Source organism: Pseudophryne corroboree, chromosome 3 (genome assembly GCF_028390025.1).
Source record: "Pseudophryne corroboree isolate aPseCor3 chromosome 3, aPseCor3.hap2, whole genome shotgun sequence".
Classification (NCBI taxonomy): Eukaryota; Metazoa; Chordata; class Amphibia; order Anura; family Myobatrachidae; genus Pseudophryne; species Pseudophryne corroboree.
Window position 1 is genome coordinate 219,530,739 of NC_086446.1, and position 15,547 is coordinate 219,546,285.

General features: G+C 42.9%; 1 protein-coding gene across 2 annotated transcripts in view; it reads left to right on the top strand.

Annotated features, from left to right (window-relative positions):
- Window positions 1–15,547, top strand: part of OPN4 (opsin 4) — a 120,028-nt gene that overhangs the window by 75,796 nt on the left and 28,685 nt on the right. For both annotated transcript variants that reach the window (XM_063958822.1, XM_063958823.1), the window contains 2 exons: window positions 2,803–2,964; window positions 6,403–6,510. In XM_063958822.1, coding sequence (XP_063814892.1) covers window positions 2,803–2,964; window positions 6,403–6,510 — 270 coding nt within the window. The remainder of the gene's footprint in view (window positions 1–2,802; window positions 2,965–6,402; window positions 6,511–15,547) is intronic.

Genomic DNA, 15,547 nt, shown 5'->3' on the forward strand with positions numbered 1-15,547 from the left:
ATTACTGTATACTGGTTATTTGCTGATCCATGTATATATTTTTATTGTTTTTAGAGTTTGTCTTCATCCAGTCATGATTTTATGTCAACTCTCTCTTAAATGTTGTGTCCTAATTATTAGTAACTATGGGGACAATCAGTTAGGAGTGATGTGCCACCAGATACAGTATCTCCATGCTGTAGGGCTGCATACGTGTTTGGCCATTATGATAGCCACTGCCGATGTTACTAAGCACCTCTATGATTGTGTGACAATATTAAGGATGTTCCCATTTTCTGCTGTTCTGGAATACGATGTATGGCACATCGCCCCTCTCTGAATTTCCTTGTTCAAAAATGGTCCTAAAACATACTATCAACTAGTGTCTTTAAGGATGATTGTTAATTGACTTGTAAGTGATCATTTTGATCAGTTTGACTACATCAGCCACCATGCTAAACTATTTCAGTCCAGTTAAACTTAATGCTGAAATTGCAATGGTATGCCAGGAATTATGGGTCCATGAACGACTACATCACCAACAATGGGGATTCTCATTCAGTCTGGTATTTCCCTACATTTTATCAAATTCAATCCAACTGAATTTTTATAGGCTGAATTCCAAGATTTTACAATGTTTGGTCAATATGCAATCTGTAGCATATGTAACAGTCTCCAGGAAATTGTCTGTCACCTCCCTGCATGGTCAGTAGACAGGACAGACTCACAGCAGACACCACATTGCCACTCACATTTATACCCATTAAACTTTATTCATTGTTTGCATTATTAGTACTCACCCATCTTATTCTGGGGGAGACCTATCAAACATTAATGGGAGATGAAGTGAAGAAGTTGCTGATGGCATCTAATCAGCTTCTAGCTATCATGTATCTAGCACAATCTATCAGATGACCATTAGAAGCTGATTGGTTCTATTGGCAACTTTTCTAATTTATATCTCTCCAAGGTTTGATACATCTCCTACTCCAAGCCTTTTTGTCTCCTTTCTGGCCTCATCCTAGACATCTTCAGATGAGCAGTTGTGTCAAAGTTTTTTTTAGCAGCAGGTACTACTGTGCAAGTACATGGGACAGGCTGCTGTAGCATCTTATGCAACAGAGCATCACAAACTGGAAATAATGCCCTTTGTACAGCATGCTTAACAAGGCTTGTGAGTGCAATAATATCTAAATCTAGACTTTCTTATAAACTCACCATCCAATGTCAAGCACCATGACTGCCTTGATCCTGTCCTCTGACAGATCTTTTTAGAATTCCTCTTCACTCTCATTTCTCAACCATTCTGCTCTAATGCTTCTGTGTCTCTCTATGAACCAGATGTATCAAACGTTGGCAAGAGATAAAGTGAAGAGAGATAAAGTACAGCCAAACAGCTCCTAACTGTAATTTTACAGGCTGTGTTTGAAAAATCAAAATTAGAAGCCGATTGGTACTTTATCTCTCTCCAATGTTTGATGCATCTTGCCCAGTAACGCCACATTCTGCAATGCCCTTAATGCTGCACACGCCAGCCACTCCCTAGACTTGCAACTTTCAAAAATGCTGAGTATCAGTAGACAAAATACCAATCTTGACCACTGCCCTTTGCCTTGGACCCCATTGGCCAGATGTAATGACGCCCAAAATCGCCAGTGGTGCGAGATTCTGCCCCGATGTCAGATTTTTTTGAAAGGGGCAATCACTTACATGGCAAAACCATGCCTTGTAATTGATTGCCCCTTTAAAAAAACATCCGAGATCAGCCGGCATCTCGCACATCCAGCGATCTCAGGCGTCATTACATCTGTCCCTAAGACTTCTGCCAAATTGCTCCACACCAACTTACAAATGTTCCCGCAATATTATAATCGCTCCTTTGCAGGGCCGTCTGTCCTACGTCTCATGCCTGTCTACATTGTACAACCTTGATGTGATGTCTTATGATGAATTTTCTGCCGCTTGTTTACACACATGCATGGAAATCGCACTTGTGTTCAGGCATTTATTCATTTTCTAGTTTGATTGGCAATCCTTATCTAGTATACAGTAGTTCAAATCTAATCCAATTAGTTCTGCATAACCAACTGGGCAATTTACATTTTCCCATAGTCAGGAATATAAAAAGTAGCATCAATATATGTTTTATGTTCCTCTTCTATTTTTGAAACTTTGAAAACCCTGTGCCACTGTTACTATGACATAGGACATGTAAGTGTGGGCAATACTCAGTGCAAATAATTATAAACAATACAGGAGTCAGGCAGGCTCCCAAAACCTTCAAGTAACATATACCACCATGAGGCACAAACTAATGATGTCTATGATATCATCCATTACCATGGTCACTGTCATTTTAAAGTAGAGAAGAGGGTTACAGCTTCAAAGTCCCAGCCATGAGTTACACTGCTGTGAGGCTTTGCTATATCCCCAGTCTTGGGGCACATAACTACTGCACCACTGACCCCTCATAGTGGAGTTTGTATGAATCAACAGTAAAGCCTGACCCAAAAGGACAATCTGTATGCAGGAAACTCTGGACAATTTATTTCTATTCAATTTAGATTAAATGGGGGATATGTATAAAACCTTCAAGAGAGCTAAAGTGGAGAAGTTGCCCATTGTAACTGATCAGGTTCTAAGTATCTCTGTATAGACTGTGCTAGATAAATGATAGCTAGAGCTGATTGCTTACTGGGGCAAACACTTTATCTGTCTTGAATGTTTGATACATCTCCCCAAATAACTATTGCATAATTAATTGAAGTAAGGTTCTGACATATTTACATTTACTTTTATAAAATACCACTTTATTTATAACAGGGCTGTTCAGAAAATAGGCTCAAATGACAACAAGGAATCTCATAAGCAATATCAGAGAATGAAGAACGAGTGGAAGATGGCAAAAATTGCTCTGATCGTCATCCTTCTCTATGTGATTTCATGGTCACCTTATTCAACTGTAGCTCTGGTGGCCTTTGCTGGGTAATTCTCCCAATTATGTTTATGATACAGCTATATTGCAAGGTATATGAATAAAATTACTATACAGTATGTTGCCATGAATTTAGATGTAAATCACTACCACTAATTGTGTATGGTACCATGATTTCTGATTATGCGTTTTATATCCTTCACATGTTGATTAGTAATATAAAAGAGGGCTAATATCAAGGTAAATATTTTATTGAGTTCAGCAGGGTCAATGTGGCCCATCTACATCCACAGCTAGAAGGTGGCAAAGGGGAAGTCTGTAACTGGCCATGCAGCTCGTGGCATTGGAATATAAGAATGCCATGCTCCTCTGAAGTCTCCTCTTGGCGTCTTTCCACACCTGGTGCTAGGTGGAAAACATTTACATTGACTCTAGGGCACTGCTCACACCATAGCAGATATCCTAGACATTGAAGTTGTAATCATATATTCAGTGCATACATATACTTTACCTTCCAACCACTTACTGTACATGCAAATTTTGCTTTATATTTATACGGGTTGGATATAAAATCCTGGTGGTCGGAATTCTGATGTCGAAAATGCCAAAGGCTTTCAGGTAAGTATATTACCCCTAACCTCCCCCACTCCTGCAACCTAACCCTAACCCTATCCCTGGTGCCTAAACCCTCATACTCACCTCAGGGATCCACCAGAATTCTCAGCGTCTGGGTTCTGCTGTCGGGATTTTTACTTGTGTGATCCCCAATGCAGGGATCCTGACTTTATACAGTACAAAGATATAGACATATGCTTTTAGACACTCAGAAAATGAAGAGACAGGTAGGAGTCACTGCTTGTAGATGCAGAGCTTCATTTAAGATAGTATATATTCTCATTAATAAACAAATATTCAGTAACAAAATGAAACATCATATAATCATAGAAGATACAATATTAGTTGTGCCTTAACTGATGGTTTCTGTGTCTATTACTGTGTATTTTGTTGAGGAGAACCACTGTTTACACCAGGAGACGTACTAACCACTATTACCGCTTTCACACCGCAATGCCGGGTCCCACCCGGGAATTGGAAAAGGGTCATCCCCGGGTGGGACTAGGCATTGGACCCATTCACATTGCTTCCTGGCCCGGCAATATGCCAGGTCAGGTTGCCATTGCATGTGGTGGGCAGTGCAGGGAGATGAGATCATGTCCGCGGTGCCCCTCCCTATGCAGTGAACAGATCCCGGGTCACAGCAACCCATTCACACTGAACCTGACCTGGTATTTAACCCGGGAATAACACTGCTTTATTTCCGGGTTGAATTACCGGGTCACCCCTTTCACACTGCACAGCGACCTGCGTTGACCCGGCAGTATACCTGGTCGATATCGGGCTATTTGTGCGGTATGAAAGGGGTATAAGTCAGCTCATCTGGTATGATAGCTTGCAGTGCATCCTAGATTGTATATTACAGTCATTCAACTCCAAGTAAATCCTTTACAACTGTCCCTTCATTTCTATTATAGTAGAAAACATTTACTAAACAACTGACACCCAAGCAGTAAGGGGTGAAGCGGATCAAAAACCATGGAGTATAGCCTCTGTAGGGCTCAGCAACATGCAGGAGAATGGGGGAAATGTATCAAAGTGGACATGTGGAGAAGTTGTCAAATAGCAACCAATCAGATTCTACTGATTATTTTATAGAGTATACTGTATAAATGATAGATAGAAGCTGGTTAGTTGCTTTGGGCAGTTTTTCCATGTGTCCTCTTTATTAGGTTTAATTGATTTCCCCATTTAGTAAGAAAAATGCGGCTGTGAAAACCCATCAAAGCTGTGTCTCTTGCTAAAGAGCAACATTACTGTTATCTAGTTGCTAAAGCTGGACTGAGCTCTGTCAAAATAATGAATTTAATAATTTTTCTTCTTCTTCTTTTTCTTCTTCTTCGCCTCGGTAAATAGTCCCATATACCCTTCTTGGGGCCACATGGAATGTCCCCCTGCTAAAGCTGTATCAATTGGGCTATTACTAATCACATTTTATACTACGGCCCCACTTCTTTATGGGGCAAATTATTACCAAACCACAGGGCATATAGTGTATATTTTTAACCTCAATGACATTCATTTATAGTCATTTCCAGTCAATTTTGACCACCTCACAGGTCACAATATTGTTTTCCTCCAAGTCAGTCCAAAGGCTGCAGCGAGCTAGCTGGTTACTAAGCGACAGAACAGTGGTAAAACACATAGCAGCAGCTTATAGCACATCTATGAAACATTGCCACACAGCAGTGGCAGAAATGAAAAGTGGTGCAAAATGGAATTATCTCACCCACCCTTATGTTGGAAATTAAAAAGAACAAGTATAGTTTAACAAACCAAGTACCCCAGCAAAATGGACTGCCACTATTGAAGTACTTGTTTTGTTTGGGACCCAACAAAAGAAGCTACCAATTGGCTTAAAGCAGCTAAGCTAACAGTGCTGTCAATGAACTCTACAGTGGAAAGATGTCGTCATCATTACCATCTTCACCAGGGTTGGAATAAATGTTTGAGGGGCCTCGATCACTTAAGATAGGGGGTCCTTTGCATGCCAGATGCTGCTGGGCTGGTGGTGGAGGAAGGACGCCAGCTGTTTACCTACACTCCGGGGGAAGGAGGCACAGAGATGCAGCTCCTCCCCCGCTGCTGTCAGCACAGCCTGGGGCCGGGAGAGGAGGTCCCTGTATGGCGCTGCCGCCCTCCTCCTCAGGCCCCATCGGGCAGGCAGCGGCTGGGACAGGACATCTCGGATGCTGCTGCCGCCGTCCTCCTCCGGCCCGGTTGGGCAGGCAGCGGCTGGGACAAGACATCTCGCTGGCGGCCAGAGTTAAGAGGGGGGATCTGATTGGATCCGTCAGGATGGGTGCGGAAGGAAGCCCATAAGCTTCTATGGAGGTAATGCCAGCCAAAGCTGGCATTACCCTCCGCACCGAAAACCCAGCGGCTAGTGCATAGGAAAATGTTTTTTTTATTTACCGCATTTTCCCTTTAGTACATCCCGCCTTAGATAATAGGTTACACGGGACCCTGACACCCAGATGGGGAGGAGGAGAAGCTGGGTTCCCTGGGTCACTTACAGGTCTCTTCCCCCTCCTATAACTTCTGTGGTCGGTAAACTCTGTCGGTATCTCATGAAACTTTAAACTACTGTGTCTCTGTCTGCAATGCAATGCATACTGTCCTGCTCAAATTCTGACAGCTTGGTTCTGCTGCTGCACAAGAGGGATAGCTAGTGATGTCAGTGTGCTCCAGCCAGGGGGCCCTCTGACAGAGATAGCCTGGGGTACAGTATGCCTTATAAAACTTCCAAAATACAGGTGTGTCTACAGATAAATCTGCTATCATTATTTAGATATAAAATAGGGTTAACAAGCTTTAAGAACTTACATTAACCTCTTAATGATGTTTTCTGATTTTCATGTATTATCCCACAGGTATGCAAACATCTTAACACCGTACATGAACTCTGTACCTGCTGTAATTGCAAAGGCGTCTGCCATTCACAATCCCATTATCTACGCCATCACTCATCCTAAATATAGGTATGTATTATATGTAGCAAACATATTGTGTGTACTATATACTGGACTCCTTACTGTGTTAGTGGTGTGTAACTATCAGAAGTGTTGGAGAATATGGCAAATCTCCTAACACCTGAGCTGGACACATACATATGTAATTACAGTACCTCCCACTATAACCAATCACAATGCTGCTTTTATACCATGCCTGTCGTGTGGTGCCCAAAGTATTTAGATAGTATTCTTTTAATGTCAACAGCAGGAAAACTGGATGAAGAACATCAAACATTGGGTGTTCAAATTTTCTATGAGGCAGCAGCTTTATTAAAGAGATAATTTGATTGCATTTTAATGGTTCTACAGAGATACCCCCACATAATGATCGTTAATATTTACTTACTTAGACATTCTGAATGTTGATATTTTGTACCACACCCAGCTGATGGGGTTGCAGTTCAGTACTTCCATGAAACACTCTTGTCTCCATTCTTTACATGATACCATATACTGTATACCATATTATTTTGAAACCTGTGGTTTTCTGGCTGGTAGGGCTGAGTTACCATTTACAAAGACTATATACATGTATGATAATGATAAGTGTCTCCGCTGTGCACCTGATCCATCAAGGGTTAATCATGTAGTGCCGGGTTTAGAGGTGTCAGCAAGAGTATGGATGTAGTGCTGTGTATAGAGGGGACAGGGATGCATTACAGAATATGGAGTGGAGTGATGTAGTGCAGGGTATAATGTACTATGAGGTTGCCACCCGCCCAGCATATAAAGGGGCATGAGGGGATTCTGCGCTGGCATATAAAGGGGCATGAGGGAGCTCTGGGGAATATGAGGGGGCTCTGAGGTATTCAAGAAGATATAAGGGGCTCAGAGGTACATAAGGTGCATATTGAGAAGATGGCAAAATAAAGGGACATGTTGGGGGCCAAAAACATGAGAAATAACAATGGGGGTCATTCCGAGTTGTTCGCTCGCAAGCTGCTTTTAGCAGCTTTGCACATGCTAAGCTGCCGCCTACTGGGAGTGAATCTTAGCTTATCAAAATTGCGAACGAAAGATTAGCAGAATTGCGAATAGACACTTCTTAGCAGTTTCTGAGTAGCTCCAGACTTACTCGGCATCTGCGATCAGTTCAGTGCTTGTCGTTCCTGGTTTGACGTCACAAACACACCCAGCGTTCGCCCAGACACTCCCCCATTTCTCCAGCCACTCCCGCGTTTTTCCCAGAAACGGTAGCGTTTTTTCGCACACACCCATAAAACGGCCAGTTTCCGCCCAGAAACACCCACTTCCTGTCAATCACATTACGCTCACCAGAACGAAGAAAAAACCTCGTAATGCCGTGAGTAAAAAACCTAACTGCATAGCAAATTTACTTGGCGCAGTCGCACTGCTGACATTGCGCATGCGCATTAGCGACTAATCGCTCCGTTGCGAGAAAAAAATAACGAGCGAACAACTCGGAATGACCCCCAATGCTTGGAAGACTACTATGGATATGGTAAAGTCCTATGTCACTCCCCTTATATGGGAATCTGAAAATGAGTAGGCTAGGGATCTGTGATGTTATGTAATCTAACATGCATACATACATACATACATACATACATACATACAAAATGATAGCCATTTATGAAGTTAAATAATTCTCATATTACCATACACCTTTTTTAAAAACTCATAAGTTGTGTTTGCAATAGCCCGAGCCTACAATTTGGGTTTATGCAGCAATTTTAGAGACAAGTAGTTTTTGGTGGTTATTTTCAATTGCATGTCTCTGGCATTATATACAAAGCATATTGTTTTTCAAAGTTCTCAAACCTTATCTCTGTTTATGTCATATACCAGTTTCACTTGAGATGTACTAAGCTTTGGAGAGTGATAAAGTGGAGGGAGGTAAAGTACCAAGCAATCAAGTAACTGTCATGTTACAGGCTGTGTTTGAGAAATTAGGAGCTGATTGGCTGGTACTTTATCTCTCTCCACTTTATCACTCTGCATGGCTTAGTACTTAGCCTCTGTATCTTCTGTATAGTGCTATGGAATGTCAGCACATTATAATAAAAATATTAAGTCTCATAACAGAGCTATTAGTAGCATTAACTAACATACACTCAGCGGCTACTACTAGGTACAGTCTATATAGCTGCAAATATCTAATTAGCCAATCATGTGCAACAACACAATACAGAAAAGCATGCTTACATTGTCAGCTGTTGTTGGTGCCAGATAGGATGGTTTGAGTAGCTCAGAAACTGCTGATCTCCTGGGATTTCCATGTATTGTACAGTCTATAGAGAGAATGGTGCATAGCACAAAAAAACATCCAGTCAGTGACAGTTCTGTGGGGAAAAATGCCTGGTTATTGAGAGAAATCAAAGAGGAAAGGCCAGACAGGTGCCAGTAACTAAATAACCACGCATTACAACAGCAGAATGCAGATGAGCATTTCTGAACATGCACATTGTAGAACCTTGAAGTGGATGGACTACAGTACATTAGCAGCAGACCATATCGGCTTCTACTCCTGTCAGCTTAACACAGCAGCAAGAGATTACAATGGACACACCAAAATAGTTATACATTGCAAAAACTTTGCCTGGTTTAATGAATATTGGGGACAATTCAGACCTGATTGCTGTTGTGTGAATTCACAAGGCAGGTGATTATCGATCAACTGCGCATGCCATTGGATTGTAGTGCGTACGTGCGAGGGCAAACTATGGAAAAATCAAGCGTCTTTTTGATTGCTAGGCGTGCGCAAGTTGATTGACAGGATGCCGGCGTTTGGGGGTGGTAACTGGACATTTTCTGGGAATGTCAGTAAAAACGCAGGCATTCCCAAGCGTTTTTAGGGAGGGTGTGTGACGTCAGCTCTAGCCACGATCAGCCTGGTTATATTGCACTGTAGGAGTAAGTCCTGAGCTACTCACAGACTGCTCAGACAGGAAAAATCATTAGACGGTGAGTGAGTTGCAAATGGATTTGCAGCTGACTGGCGTTCGCAGAGATTTTCTCAAGGCGTACGCAGATTTGCACGGGGCGGGTATTCACTCTGTCTGGGCGGCAACTATCCAATCACAAACCTCTGCAAATTCGTAGAGTAGCGATCAGGTCTGAATTAGGCTCATTGATTTCTTTGTGACATGCAGAAGCTAGGGTTAGAATATGATGTAAACAATATGAATCATGTCTTTTGTCTAGAATGTTCATGGTGTAATGGAGTAGGGATTGTTTTCTTTTCACACATCAGGCCCACCTCTGAGCCCATGCCGGTACGTTAGTACTGGCTGTAGCCCTTGATGGCGGTCCTGGTAGTAGATGGCAGCTTCTTATCTGGTGCACGTAGCAATTCAAAATTATTTTAGGGAAAGTGAGAAAGATGGGTGTGGTTCAATGGATCGACAATGTTAAGGTCAGCAGTCAATAAGTCGAACCAAATGTTCATCGTGCATTAGGTCGAAAGGTGCAAAAAGTCGACTGATGAAAGGTTGACAGGTCCAAAAGTTTGACTGATGAAAGGTCGACAGTGGAAAAGGTTGACAGGCCCAAAAGGTCAACAGGGTCAAAAGTTTTGGGGTTAATCTTGTCTATTTCATGTTATGTGAACACCATCAGTACAAACATATACCCTCACAGGCACACTTTGCTCGTCACGCTTCAGGAATAGTGGCTCGCTCGCCCTGCTTCGCTCACCACAGGTTACTATTCCCAATAGATGTCCATGTGGATAGTAAGTCAAGCAGATATTGAGAAACATGTGAAAAACATAAAAAAAATGTGTTGACCATTTGTGTGTCGACCATTGCCATGTCGACCTTTCGTACCTCTTGACCTTAAGCACTGTTGACATTTCATCTGTTGACCTTTTGTACCTGTTGACCATATGGTGTCGACCAATACACCGTAGATCTATCATCCAGATACCCGGGGAAGATTATAGGCAGCCGCGCACTTCAGAAGCAATGGACATGCTCCCTTGTTGTGTACATGTCACTCTGAGGTGACAATCTGTGTCCCAATTTGGAACTGGAGCTTTGCCAGGAGGTATGTACAGTAAGTACAAAGGAGCAACTAGCTACACAATGTTATGTGTCATCCTTTGGTCAGTTAAATGTTGTGAGGTATGTGCGTCCTGGTATGTATGGTATTTCTGTGTAATAACAGGCATATCCAGTGACATTTGAATAAATGATGAAGCCCTTGTTCAAATGTTTGTGTGGACTCTATTCCCCACCAGAAAAATGGCACTGGTGTATATGCCGAATGAAGGTAGCAAAGACTCTTGCTATCTTCTGCGTTTCTGTCATGTTTCCACCAATTTCTTCAGGAATATGGAGCCTGTGCATGATCAGAGCTTGTTTGGGGGTGTATTGTATGTGTTTTGAGGCCCCTTGATCCCTGGACCCGTGCATATACTGTGACTAGCCATAATGCAAATTTTACATAAGATGTTAGTGTTAACACAGGGATCATTAGATATATACATACAACAACTAATTGATAGGAATTCTTGTTATTCTTTACTGTTAAAGTAAATGTTATCTCTAGTCCAAAGGGGATTCATTCCTCCAATTTTGGGCAGTGTGGTGCATGTGAGGCATCTGTCTTAATCTCTGCCCATAATTCTGAAAATCTCTCTTGGCATTCTACCCAGAAGACAATTGCTCATGTCTAACAGAATAAGATATGAAGCACAAGCTATCATGCTCTTATAATCTCATTCTATTTTTTACCTAGGATTATAAAGATGTTATCGTGTGATGTAGAAGTAAGCTTTTTTTGGAAATAAAAATAAGCTGCATCCTAAATGAAAGTTACTGTGGTGAGATCAGCAGTACAGGCCTTTCTGGCTTTAAGTTTCTATGTCTATTATTGAACAGCTTTGTGTGCTGAAAGCATGGAAGACAATAGAGAATGTGAAAGAGTCACTATCAAACATATGTATAAAGAAAATAGTTATTTTCTTGGTGCTTCTGCATACATTTAACAGTTGCTTCCCTCATTCAGCCTAAGGGGCAGATTTATCAAAAAACATTTGTGGGATATCCTCTGAAAATAGCAATTTTTTGTGGGTTACATGCATATATTAAGAATCCTCTGTATGTATGTATGTATGTATGTATGTATGTATGTATGTATGTATGTATAAGCTTTCTGCTGCAATTCCCTGTTTTTGACTAAGAAAGTCCCCATAGGTTTTTATAATAGCTGATAAAATGCCAAATTTGACAAGTTTCGAAATGCGTAGCTTGGCCCCAGCAGTTAACTCCATCTTCAGATAGTGTTAGCCATAGTGGCCCATGGGCTATCCACCGCAGAAACTTCTGTGAGTAGGATCTGCTAGTACATTTGCAGTCAGCAGACAGCTTATGAGCAGTAGTGAGAGATGATTTCTTCTCCAAGTACTACTGTCCCCGCCCAATCATTTCTTTTAGGCATTACCTGGGTCATCAAGACCCCGTCACACCTTTGAGACCTATACCTGGTCATCTACCCACGTTGCACACTCTGGGAAAAACCCTATTAGCAAGCAGGTTCATGGACCCGGGACTCTCAGCCCAGGTAGTCCCTTTCAGACAAAAGCTGACCCGGCTGGATGCACGTTCACGGGCAAAGACACAGGTTTAGGCTTACAGTAGGTCTTAAAGGGGTTTTAGATTTCTCGAACCTACTGTAGGTAACCAAATACCAAAGTGTATGTCTATATACTTGTCTCCTTTTTTACATGCCCTCCAATAATGTCCCCAAAGAGGAGATGCATGGGGTCACTACTGATGTGGTTCATCCCATCCTACAAACATTGGTGCAGTGCCATGAACTGCAGCATCACACAGTGAGGGCAAGGCTAAGATGATGCAATTTGCTGAAAACTGTGTCATTCTGTCTGTTGACCCAATTACTTAGCGTGTGACAGGCTATTAGTCACCATTTAGCTTGCTCCGGGACTCCTGTGAAACCAGCCAATGGGAGTCTGGGGGTGGGCTAAATTATGACTGACAACCTGAGCACTGTGTTCCATGCTGCGGCGGATCCCCGGGGAAGGAAGCCAGGACATATGTTACATACAACAACACATGTACAGTATGTTCATATGTCCTGGCCAGCCCCCCCTGCACTGCTGGGGTGGTTCTGCTTGGATGGCAAGAGCTAGAAAATGTGGGGGGGGGGAATCACTGTTTAAGCTCTGTTTACCTGGCCAACATAGATTACAATCTACTTATATTAGCATGATTAGACACATTGAGACAAAGGGCCTAATTCAGATTTGTACATAAACCTATGTGTATGTTGTATGGTGTACGTAAACCTGATGTACAGAACGTGTCTTGCGATATTGCTCACAGCTGCCTGTCAGCTGTAGCATGATTGACATGCTGTAGTGTTTGGGGGACGGAGTGGGGGTGGCATCTGTTACCGTTCTACAAAATGGGAGAGTGCCGACCCATTTTGAAAGCTTGGCGTGTCCAGGGTCTGTGTCATTGGACAACATCCGGGTGTTTAGATCCACTGGGTAGCCTAAGTAGGCTTCAGCTTATGCAGGCTGACCAGTGCCCAAAAACATTGTGAATCGAGACTGATGCTCGTGATGGTGATCCGAGGCTATGTCCTCAGACGCAACACTCGGATCTCGCAAATGCTAACAGGAGGTGTCTATCGCCTACAGATGCCTCTGGCTGCATTTGTATTTAAGTACAGGGAATTGCCGCTTCCTTGCTGCTGTACAATTCCTTACAAACATGAATTAGGACCAAAGTGACATGTCCAATTCACAAAGATATTAAACAGGTATTCTAATTGTACACCAAGTATAAATATTATTATGCAGACACTCTTCTATTCATCACTGGGTCGCTAATTAATTATGTATTTGTCTGGCCGTGAATTGCGTCAGCGGATATTAAACTACCGGATCAATTCATTATTGCGTCAGTGAAGAGACAGCTGCTCTGCATGTTAATACAGAAAATACGAATAGTATACATTAGTTGTAGGCCATAGCTACCCGTGCCTGAATAGGTTTCCTTCAGGAGCTCCTGTTTCCTTCCACAATCCAAAAATATACTGGAGGGTTCATTGGCTCTTGTCAAAAAATAAACCTAGTGTGCATGTGGTAGGGAATATAGATTGTAAGCTTCACTGGGGCAGGGACTGATGTGAATGGCCACATATTTTCTATAAAGCGCTGCAGAATATGTGTTTGCCTATATAAAATAATTGTTAATAAATCAATAATAAAATCAATAAATAAGTCCAATATTAAGAATTAATCAAAATGCAGGACAAGAAATAATATGGTTTTCATACAGAAAATAACAGGACAAGGACAAAAACTAACAGGGCATGCCCCTGTACATTTTAAATGAGGCTACAGTTTTGGCTATTCCAATTTAGCAGTTTTACACGTATATCAGACTGCAACCGCACATCCAATAGTAGTATACATATATATATATATATATATATATATAATTTCTTTGAAAGTCCGCACTCACATCAGAAAAATCCATATATAGGGGTGCTCCTCAAAAAACCCCAAGGAGAGTTTCACATATACCAGCATGCTGTTAGCTGGTATGCTGACTGGATGTCTGCGGTGACTGTCTTGAAAAAGACCTTATAGGTCGAAACGTCGACTATTTATTGATGACTGCGATGAACTAATAAAAGCCTTTTAATTTATTGGACTGGTGAGTGCCCTCTTTTGAGATCTCTTTGGTCTCGGATATCTGGTATATATATATATATATAATATATATATATATATATATATATATATATTATAAATTGGCCCCTGTTGTGACAAAATAGGGTGTAACTGAGACAGAATAGGTGGAAAAAATAGTTCAGGATAGGCTGTTTATTTTGTAATATTTTTAATGAATAAACATATAATTGGATTACAGTGTAGCCCAAAAAAATAGTTGGGATGTGCTGCTGACAGTGAGGCAGGGAAGTAGTGCTGTCAGCAAGGCAGTGATGTGCTGCTGTCAGTGAGGCAGGGATGTAGTGCTGTCAGTGAGGCAGGGATGTAGTGCTGTCAGTGAGGCAGGGCTGTGCTGCTGTCAGTGAGGCAGGGATGTAGTGCTGTCAGTGAGGTGGTAATGTGCTGCTGTCAGTGAGGCAGTACTGTGCTGCTGTCAGTGAGGCAGTACTGTGCTGCTGTCAGTGAGGCAGGGATGTGCTGCTGTCATTGAGTCGGTGATGTGCTGCTGTCAGTGAGGTGGTGATGTGTTGCTGTTAGTGAGGTGGGGATGTGATGCTGTCAGTGAGGTGGGGGTGTGCTGCAGTCATTGAGGTGGGGATGTGCTGCTGTGAGTGAGACAGGGATGTGCTGCTGTGAGTGAAGCAGGGATGTGCTGCTGTCAGTGAGGCAGGGATGTGCTGCTGTCATTGAGTCGGTGATGTGCTGCTGTCAGTGAGGTGGTGATGTGCTGCTGTTAGTGAGGCGGGGATGTGATGCTGTCAGTGAGGGGGGGATGTGCTGCTGTCAGTGAGGTGGGGATGTGCTGCAGTCATTGAGGCGGGGATGTGCTGCTGTGAGTGAGACAGGGTTGTGCTGCTGTGAGTGAGGCAGGGATGTGCTGCTGTCAGTGAGGTGGGTATGTGCTGCTGTCATTGAGGCGGGTATGGGCTGCTGTCAGTGAGGCAGGGATGTGCTGCTGTCAGTGAGGCGGGGATATATGTGAGTGATGCTGTTGTATATGGTGAGGGGTGCAGTGTACATAAGGGGTGTGTGTGTCCTTGTCCCAAACGGAACTCCATTGGGCACCTTCCAGTGGCCGACTGCGGTACCACAGAGGTGAGGAGCATCATTAGCCCTATACAGATGGAGCGTCTCCGCCTGGGTGGGCGCGCGTGCCCGTGATGGAGACACACCCCATTCACTAGAATGGAGTGCGTCTCTGTCATGGATGCGCGCCCCGTGTGGAGACGCTCTCCCATTCTAGTGAATGGGAGAGCGTCTCTGTGCACTCCCGGTGAAGCTAGGTGGATGGATCGCCTAGTCACGCCGGGAGCGCACGCCGATGGAGCTGCCTCT